The 10,165-nt window shown below is 34.2% G+C and overlaps 2 protein-coding genes across 4 annotated transcripts; one reads left to right on the top strand and one right to left on the bottom strand.

Moving 5' to 3' along the window:
• The first annotated feature begins 474 nt into the window (after window positions 1-474).
• On the top strand, window positions 475-4,682 carry LOC139839889 (polypyrimidine tract-binding protein homolog 2-like). 3 transcript variants are annotated; one of them, XM_071830089.1, is made up of 11 exons: window positions 475-626; window positions 1,225-1,433; window positions 1,507-1,716; window positions 2,663-2,725; window positions 2,817-2,890; window positions 3,027-3,119; window positions 3,203-3,260; window positions 3,387-3,491; window positions 3,574-3,655; window positions 3,758-3,870; window positions 3,963-4,681. In XM_071830089.1, exons 2-11 carry the CDS (start codon window positions 1,248-1,250, stop codon window positions 4,320-4,322), a joined length of 1,344 nt encoding a protein of 447 aa, XP_071686190.1. In that variant the 5' UTR covers window positions 475-626; window positions 1,225-1,247; the 3' UTR covers window positions 4,323-4,681. The 3 variants fall into 3 exon arrangements, with proteins under 3 accessions (XP_071686190.1, XP_071686192.1, XP_071686191.1); XM_071830091.1 differs by lacking the exons at window positions 475-626; window positions 1,225-1,433 and adding an exon at window positions 1,867-1,924 and having other exon boundaries at window positions 1,530-1,716; window positions 3,963-4,682; XM_071830090.1 differs by lacking the exons at window positions 475-626; window positions 1,225-1,433 and adding an exon at window positions 1,864-1,924 and having other exon boundaries at window positions 1,530-1,716; window positions 3,963-4,682.
• Window positions 4,683-5,265: 583 nt separating this feature from the next.
• Window positions 5,266-8,162, bottom strand: LOC139840702 (probable trehalose-phosphate phosphatase C). Its single transcript, XM_071830951.1, has 9 exons — window positions 8,132-8,162; window positions 7,789-7,965; window positions 7,029-7,169; window positions 6,729-6,800; window positions 6,509-6,634; window positions 6,330-6,386; window positions 6,129-6,230; window positions 5,843-6,061; window positions 5,266-5,746 (listed from the first exon to the last, which is right to left on the bottom strand). Exons 1-9 carry the CDS (start codon window positions 8,150-8,152, stop codon window positions 5,591-5,593), a joined length of 1,071 nt encoding a protein of 356 aa, XP_071687052.1. The 5' UTR covers window positions 8,153-8,162; the 3' UTR covers window positions 5,266-5,590.
• Window positions 8,163-10,165: the final 2,003 nt, after the last annotated feature.

Here is a 10,165-nt window from a genome sequence, read left to right as displayed (position 1 = left end):
AATAAAATGACAACCAATATTATCTCTTATGATTGGATGTGGATTGTTAAATATGCATTTTAGGTGTTTGATGAAATGTTTAGCTGGCGAGTTTCTTAGTCGAACTATGTGGTTCTACGGGTCATTAAACTAAATAACTTTAACATTTACGTTCACTTAATATCTATCATTAAACTGTTTCGTTTAAACAAACCCGTGATTTCACGGGTGATTTCACTAGTATAAATAATAATAGAAATAATAATAATAATAATAATAATAATAATAATAATAATAATAATAATAATAATAATAATAATAATAATAATAATAATAATAATAATAATAATAGATAGATTATATATTATATTTATTATAGATAATTTTATTATATTTATATTTATTTTATTTATAGGAACTCTTATATAGAAAAATTATTTTATTATTTTATTGTATTGGTTTGATTTAACGGACGTGGTGAAGCATGAACCCCGTTAGTTTGACAATCAAATTACCCTACTACTAGTAACTCATCATCGCTGTGGTATCCATCTGCCGACTCCAAATCAACCCCCAATTTCTTTTACTTTCAAACCCTAGTTTTCCGTCTGCAACACATTCTTCATCATCGTCTCTATATCTACAAGGTCTTTTTATCTAATTCAAGTTTCGTAAACTCAGTCGCTTATATGTATCTCACGTATCTGGATCTCATTATACCTATACATACATAAATATTACAGTATATTACATATGTTTGCTCAATTAAAATTTTCGTTGTTTCATCTAATATATTGTGTTTTGGCTGGTGTTTTAATTGTATTTCCAGATTAATATGTTCTTCTTGAGTTCACTGCCAATTACATGGCAGTCTAAGAACTCATAACACAGATTAACTGTTTAAACACGAGTAATTACTATGTTGACATCATCAATTTATCATTGTTATTGTTATTATAATTATAATTTTATTATTTATAACAATAACAATCCTTATTTTGATAGCTGTTATAAATATTACTCATTATCATTTGAAAATATGGTTGAATAGTAGCTTGTGAAACATACATATGTGTTGTTAAGTTAGCTCTAACGGTTTGACGTTAATATGTTATGAAGAGATTGTTATGTTGATTTGATCTTAAAATTAAAGTTTTAGGGGTTTTTATATGTTGATAATTGTGTACCAGTAACTACTCCATATTAAGCTATCTGTTGATTGATCGGTTTGTGTTTTTTTTGCAGAACTAACGTTTTTTTAGTGTGAAATGGCATCTGTTTCAAGTCAACCTCAGTTTCGGTACACACAGACCCCATCGAAGGTTCTTCATTTGAGAAATTTGCCATGGGAGTGCACTGAAGAGGAACTGATTGAACTCGGTAAGCCGTTTGGTAAAGTAGTCAACACCAAGTGTAATGTTGGAGCAAACAGAAATCAAGCCTTCATTGAATTTGTAAGTGTTAATGTGATATTAGAGTTTTGTGGGCATATTATTATGAGTTTTGACTTATTTCTTCTGTTTATAGGTTGATCAAAATCAAGCAATTGCAATGATATCATATTATGCTTCGTCATCAGAACCCGCTCAGGTACGAGGGAAAACCGTCTACCTACAATATTCAAACAGGCATGAAATCGTGAACAACAAAACCTCTGCTGATGTTGCTGGGAATGTACTTTTGGTAACCATTGAGGGCAATGATGCCCGCTCTGTCAGCATTGATGTGTTGCACCTGGTAAGTAGCTTTAATTTTGTACAATGCATGATTTGAGAAGGTAACCTATCCGTAGATGATAGATGCTGTCAAAATAGTATTTGGTTGGTAGGTTGTGGCACATGCTTGTTAAGCTTCATTATTTGACGTTGAATGAAAATGGATCAGCAGGCCCATATCAAGGATTTATCTTCGATGGCAGCTTATTGCTTGGAGAGAAAGAGCGCATGTGTGTTTGTCTCCTTTTCTCCTTTCCCCTTCCTTAACACTGGCTCTTTCTTCCTCCTTCATCCCTTCCTATCCCTACACTTTTAAGACTTTAGGATAGTTTATTCTTTTTTTAAGATTTGTCCTATTTTTACAACACTGTATGTTATGAGTTTTAAATAACGCGAATTGAGAGGATGCTTCATAAAGTATATAAAGAACTAGTCGGCTGTTTACTTAATTATGCATTTAGTTGTTAAGTTGGGGGAGGTGTCGGAATTAGAAGGATTCATGAATTGATAGGAGTCAGAATCAAGTTTTTTTTTAAAACCTTTGATGATATCTTCCATCACCATGTTTACCAGCCTAAGTAGTACCTTAGTAACTTTGTATATATTACATTCTGACAATGATTACTCTTTCAGTGAGATGCCACTCATGTTACTTTTTGGAGTTATCAAATCGAGTAGAAACAAAACTTAACATGCACATATGTTGTTTGTGTGTGATATAGGTAGCCACATAAAGTATATTTGTAACCTGTATAGCTGATCTTATGGTTTGCATATATTATGAGTGTTTGTTTGCAGACAAAGATGCTTTGGATTATATCTGAATGTTTTGTCATTTGATCTCGTTTCTAAGCGTTGAGCTGTCATTTGGCAGTGTACTGGTTTTATATAGATTATAAATAAATGTTTATGCTATATGTTGTCGATATATAGTTTCTTCGTACAAGTTCTAAAATTCCATTCTGTAGGTGTTCTCTGCGTTTGGGTTTGTGCATAAAATTACAACTTTTGAGAAGACAGCTGGATTCCAGGTGTGTGCAGTTGTGTAGGATATCTTATATATCATTTTTTAAAGCATGACATTATTAAGAATCTTTCTTATCATTTATCTGCTTTTTTCAGGCTCTAATCCAGTTTACAGATTCAGAAACTGCTACGTCTGCAAAAGATGCTCTTGACGGAAGGAGTATACCAAGGTGGGTGAATGTAATAATGCAGTTAGTCTACAGATCAGTATAGCAACCGTTTGACAACATTGTATCTACTTTCTAGTGTTTTTTTTTTTTTTTTTTTTTTTTCATACCAACATGTTTGTCCTTAATGAACTCGCAGGTATTTGATTCCAGAGCTAGGGCCTTGTTCTCTAAAGATAACTTATTCTGCACATACAGATTTGAGTGTAAAGTTTCAGAGTCATCGTAGCAGGTAAATATTTATGCTCACATTTGTGGCAGATTGCTTTTAGTGCCCAATTTGCTACTAACTTGCTAATCTCTTTAATGTTTTAGGGACTATACCAACCCTATGCTTCCGGTCGCATCCTCTGCAATAGATGCAAGTGGTCAGGTAAGCCTGTAAACTGTATAATTGTAGTGAAAATTCAGTCTTAAAAGATATTTTTTTTTTTTTTTTTTTTTTTTTTATGTTTTTGTTTTATATCCTCTTACTTTTGACATTTTGTTTTTATTGAAGTTCAATCTGGCTATAGATGGGAAGAAGATTGAATCTGAGAGTAATGTTCTTCTTGCTTCAATCGAGAACATGCAGTATGCAGTCACAATTGATGTGTTACAGACGGTATTTCAAATGTTGTGTATTTATTTTTGGTTCATATACTATCTTCAGCATTGTTATCTTAATTTCTGCTTCCGGTGATCAGGTGTTCTCTTCTTTTGGACCTGTTTTGAAGATTGCCATGTTTGACAAAAATGGAGGAGTCCAAGCTTTGATTCAGTACCCTGGTGAGTTACTTGATTCATAATATACGTTCATTTACTTTATCCATAATCCACATTCATAATTTCTTCTTGAACACTTGCCCTATTTTCGTGACTGATTTGCAGATGTTCAGACAGCTGTGGCTGCCAAGGAAGCCTTGGAAGGTCACTGCATATACGATGGAGGGTTTTGCAAGCTTCACATCTCGTATTCTCGGCACACTGATTTAAGTATTAAGGTAATCTTTGGGTCCAAATGGTCACAATTACCATACATAGTAGTAAGATGAGGACTATAAGAAATGTGTTTGTTTTTTACTGATGTTTTCAGATCAACAATGACCGGAGTAGAGATTACACGATGCCTGCTGTGCCGATGATGAACCCACAGCCTTCGATCTTGGGGCAACAACCACCGTCAGCTGTCCCTCAGTACAACACCGCGCAGTACATGCCGGGTCCAGAAGGATATGCAGCTCCTCAATCCATGCCAATGCAGCAGACACAGGGCTGGGTTCCAGGTCCACCATCAGGACCAGCAGGGCCTCAATCCATGCCAATGCAGCAGGCTCATAATCACCCTTACATGCCGCAGCAGGGCATGCCTCCTCAAATGGGTCCGGGCCCTAATCATTACAATGGTCAGAATGGCTACCCACAAGGTGGTGTCCCACCTCGTTACCATCTATAGAATTCTTCTCTCTTTGGACTTCCTTGCTCTTTCTTGTGTTTTTATTTCATATTGTCGAGATTGGTTTGTTATCTAGTTGTTAAAGCGGGCTGCAAGGGGTACCGTTTGAGACCATATTACAGCTTTATGCCTTTATCTCCATTTTGTCTTCTGAACATTTTGCTTGGACTTCTGAATTCATTGGAGACTGGCTTGGTGATCTATTCATTTTAGTATGTCATCAAAATGCAACATTTTGGTCCACCAACTCCAAACACACAAAAATGTCTGAGCTAAATCTTTTTTTGATTCTTTTTACAATAAAGCAATATATTGTAACTAAAATGGTAATTAACAGAGACTTTCTTCATTCGTTGGCGGTTGTTCGGGTAAATTCTGGGTATAATCATTTTTTATGTCAAAGTTTGCGTTTGAGGCATACTGAATATTCTTTATGGTTAAGTTTATTTTGATGAGTACTCTTTAACTTTTATATGAGTATATTCATGTTCTTCGCTTAAAAAGAATCAGAACGTAGCGTATGTTTCCTTAATTATAGGTTAATAGGTTATTATAATTTAAAGCAACAAAAATGGTTATTTAGAATTAATTAAACATGCTTAAATGCTCGGTTTTTCTTTATCTGTCTGAAACAATTTTTGACATTAGTAGCAACATAGTTAATTATCAAATGCTATAGTAAAAGTTAACTATATCCTTTCTTAAAGCTTCTGAAAAACATCCAACATGTCATGTTTTATTACATCAGACTTTTTGATACTGATTAGTCCCATTTTCTGATATAGCATCATTTCTATTATGAAATCATTTACACATATGAGGTTTGTTTACGTCTAATTTGATCGTTTCTTGGATAAACAAAACTGACATTCGGAATATGGCACCTAAAGAGAAGATGCACAATGTTATAGATATGGAGATATGTGTGATAAACAGAAAAAAAACGGATAAGTTTGTCCCTGTTCAGGCAACCAAATCAAAGCCATAACAAAGGTAATGGGCATATGTTTCGAAAATAATATGGTCTTAAGAATTAAAGCTTTAAACTTGACTAATGGAGAAGCAGCACACAAGTGAAGACCACAAAAAACAGGTCCTCCTGGTGCCATAATATTAGGCTTCTCTTCTTTCATTCTAAAATAACTAACTTTAACTTGAGATCCTACTTCCACTTCCATTCTCTTCAGTAGCGAACGGTTGTTGACATAACATATATATATATACTCCATCATATATGTATATGTACAAGAAGTCAACACGGCTGCTTTTTATTCATGATCCTTGGTGACGTTATTAGAACCCCATCTACTTAGACGATCCAAAAACGTTTGTACCTCTGATGTATTGCGAAGTGAATGCAAAGCTTTTGTGTCTCTTGGTGTTGATGACACTATAATTGGATATCCTCCTCTTTCACGTAAAACCTGCAATCACTCTTACATGTTACTCAGTCCGTGACCCGTTCATTTTGACACCTTTACTTGCTATGAAAACATAAACGAAAAAAGAAAGATATATACCTTGAAAGCATCCTCATCGGTTCGATCATCTCCAATGTATATAGGGAAGACATCACTAGACTTGTTAAGCCCTAACGTTTCCAATAAATACTTAACAGCATCACCTTTGTTCCATTTTATAGACGGTCGAATTTCCAACACTTTTTTGCCTCTAGTCATGTGAAAACCTCGATTTTTCGCTAGGATCAACAAGACTTCCTCTTCCAGCCTTCCATAATCCTGCAATTTTTTATAATATTAATGATGATGATAATAATAATAATGATGATGATGAAATGTTGCATACCTCATTGTTAACATGGCGATAATGAACAGAAAGGCAAAATCTATTATCTTCAATGACCACCCCTTTGATGTTTTGTGTTTTCTCTGTAACTTCATTTAATATCTGTGTCACATTACAATTAAATCCATATGATACTGTTAGTCAAAGTGACAATTTGTACAAAAAATACAAAACAATTCAGTATAGCGATATTAATCGTACCCTCTTAACAGCAGGCAGAAAATCTTGAGCTGGTTGGTAGACAATAAATTCATTACCCTAAGAAACACAATAAGATTTACATTGATTAATGATTTAACGTCCGTTTTTTTTCAAAAAAAAAAAAAAAAAAAAAATTTATAAACAATGTAGCATGAAAAGACCGGTCTGCTACACGTTACCTGATTATCAAAGCGTCTTTGTTGATAATTTATGTCATATGAGTTATTCTTTTGAGCTGGTGCAATAGTATCCATACCATGACTCCCTGAATAGTATAATGTATCTAACTTGACAAAATCATAAACCTGATGATGAATAAGTATTTTTTAAAGGTTAAGCAAACTATTTGGTGCAAATTTATGTATAGAAAACATATAAATGGAGTTATATATAATGGACCTTTTCACGACTTCTGCCGCTTATAATTGCTGTTGGAAAGCAATTAGAGACGTTACGTACTGCTTCACGCATCTGCAAATCGTATCAGACGGAGTATAAGGCAACTTAAAGACTTTAGAACAAGTGGTAATGCATTTGAAACATAAATGGGTTGATTTGAAGCATTAATGTTAATGATATTTTTTGTGAAAGAAAAAAAAAAAAAGTAACTGTAGGCTGACCCAACCCGATCCTTTTATCTACAGTTTTGACCCATTACCCATCCCGTCCATTTCGCAAAATCTGGCTCGTTATAAGTACCTGATCAGACATGAAAGCACACTCGGGATCACTCACGATTGGTGATAATGTTCCATCGTAATCTAAGAAGACAACTATTTGCTTCCCTTTTGCCACATTGATCATTTGGTTAAACGCCGTAAGAGCAGAAGGGTGCTGTCTCTTCACAAAAGGAAAAAAAAAAAAAAAAAAAAAAAAAAGTATTTTAGTTAAGCATGAAATAAAACGGTAAACTGAAAGAAAATTTCCTGTTCAATCTACTCGAGAAAAGGGGCGTATTCTCAGATGTACGTGACTTAACCGCGTTATCCCGTAACTGTTTTTTTTTTTAACAACAGTTCGGGATCACCCAAGGGGATTAAAAATACTCACGCGTACATCACCGCAGTTGTATAACCCGCCCCCAACTGCTGCCCAGGAGGAAACCCGGCTCAATCCAAGGGCATGAGCGGTAAAACCCCCTCTCCCACTGCCCTCGCAATGCGACGTGCGGAAGGTACCCTTGGGTGGATTTCAAGGGTTAAGGGGAAACCTTGTGTGCAATGTTGCACCCCACGTGAGTCGAACTCCTGACCTCTCACTAAGAGAGACAGGCCACTGCCGCATGAGCTACAACACAAGGTTATCTCGTAACTGTTTCTGACCTTTTTCTCTGGCCGCAAGATACGTTGGAAGTGAAGTTTGAACATGTGACCTCACTACTAGGCTTTGTTGAGATTGTTAAACATGGAATAAAACATAGAACAATACGTTTAATCTCAATACGAATTCGATTGCTTACCAACCAAGAGATATAATTTCGATCGATTGTAATTTGGTCACCAGCTTTTGTACTATAGCAGCCATACACATAATCATGTTTGGATTTAGACATGGATTCAGATTGGGATCTTGTGGCTAACCATCTTTGTAATCCCATTATTGCCTCATAAAGCTTTGCTGTTGTGCGTAACATCATCTGTAATTATGCAAACAAACAAACAAATCATATAAAAACATCATTATGGTTATTAGAGTTTTGTCCATATTTTTCATATTGTACTTTAACATAATATGAAACTAAAGGATAAAAACATGAAATGAACAAAAAAATAAATAAAAGAAGATGAAGAAGTGATAGGTACCATGAGCAAGGATTTAGCCATAATTGTCACTTTCTTTGTTAGTCTTTTTGTTGCTGTTTTTCCACAACATCAAATGAAACATAGTGAATAAATAAGCACCCAAGACAAATAAGATGACAAAAAGGTATCAATTACATGCAAAACAAGTTGACTAAGTCAAAATGTATAAAGTAACTAAAAACCAAAACAACATTATGTGGAATCATGTTAGCATTGGAAAGAAGCAAATGGTTTTTAATCAAAGCAGTTTTAGGTACGTACTTCGTGTAAAGCATACCAAACAAAAGGTGTATAGCAACGTGAGAGAATTTGCATATGGACCACTCAACATAATGCAACCATTAACTTATATAGCATTATAAACTATAATTAATCAAGTTATTAATTACTTGCATTTATATTAATAAAGCATTATGATTTTTTTCCTATTTAAATCGTTATACAAAAAAATCGTTAGAGAAAAAAAAATTTCTACATACTTTAATTTTCCTAATGAATTATTTCTATATAAGTAATTTATTTTTTTAAGAGCAGTACATGATCAACTAGGGGACTTAACCATACAAACGTTCATCTTCCGCAGTTGCATACTCCGCCCCCAACTGCTACCAGAAGGAAAATCAGCCCAATTCAAGAGCATGGACGATAAATAATTAGAGAAGATTTACATGTTCATACTATGATACTAATTGAGATTGGGTGATGATATATACACAACCAATTTTTACAAATACACAACCAAACATGCTTTACAGTGTTGTACAGTACAACACTATAAAACATGTTTGGTTGTGTATTTGTAAAAATTGATTGTGTAAATATCACTACACATTGAGATTGAGATGTTTTAAATCAAAGATGATTTTAAATATTTATAGTATTTTAATATTTTAATTTATAGTTATGGACTTTTATATGGTAGTTAATGATATGTCAAAATTTGAATGGAAGGTGTCAAACTGCCCACAGATCCGATCCATCGAATACATCCAACTTTTTGCTATACATAAAATAAGATACAAGCTAATTAAAAAAGGATTAAAGTTAAAATTAAAGATGATATAAATGTTAGTAGAGTCTGCCACGTCAGGTAAAAACAAAATTTATTATGGATTCTTCAATTGTGGAGTGTACACCACGGAAAACATGGTTTCTGCAATTTAAATATCCTCCATTAGAAAATTTTGTGAAAACTAACATGAAATAAACACGTATTTGTTTGGAATCTTTTTATAAAGGCCAAGTATTTTATAACTTAATAAACAATACACCTAGCAAGAAACCATCGAATATTACAATACTACGAATTTAACACAACATTTAAAATAAACTCAAACATAACACAATCGGGATAAAACTATACATAGCCACATTCTAAGACCATTATTTAAGGGCGTGAGCCACACAAAACTAGGGATGGCAAAATGACCCGTATCCGATGGGAAACCCGAAACCCGTTATAATTGAGCCGGGTCTGACCCGAGTCCGTCGGGTCATGGGCCGGGTATGGGGATGGTAACAAAAAAAAAAAAAAAATCGGGTTCGGGTTCGGGTATGGTTTTGGATACAACCCCGTTAACCCTACCCGTATACCCGTCCCGAGAAATTTTAATAATAATTTTTATGTAAAATTAATTTTATTCAATATAAATATATACAACAAGTTTTCGAGATGTGATATTTTATATATACTTTGTGTATCTGAGTATTTTAGAAACTTTTCAAATAACTTTTTGTATGTGATTTTTTATAATACTTTAAATATGAAGTAGTTAAGCTATTTTTTGATATTTTGATTTGGTAACTTATTGAAAAATAGATACATAATGACTAACCGGATATACCCGTTTACCCGTGGGGAAACCCGAAACCCGATAGTATGTATGTAAATGGAGACCTGGCGGGTTTCGGACCGGGTTTGGGGCGGGGTTTCTTAATCGGGTTCGGGTCTGGGATTACCTAAACCCGACCCAAACTCGACCCTATGCCATCCCTACACAAAACTGACTCCCAAAATCTTAGGTGACAAGTGAG

The sequence above is a fragment of the Rutidosis leptorrhynchoides genome, chromosome 4 (assembly GCF_046630445.1).
Source record: "Rutidosis leptorrhynchoides isolate AG116_Rl617_1_P2 chromosome 4, CSIRO_AGI_Rlap_v1, whole genome shotgun sequence".
Lineage (NCBI taxonomy): Eukaryota > Viridiplantae > Streptophyta > Magnoliopsida > Asterales > Asteraceae > Rutidosis > Rutidosis leptorrhynchoides.
The sequence above is the reverse complement of the archived record's forward strand: the minus strand, read 5'-3'. Positions and strand labels throughout refer to the sequence as shown.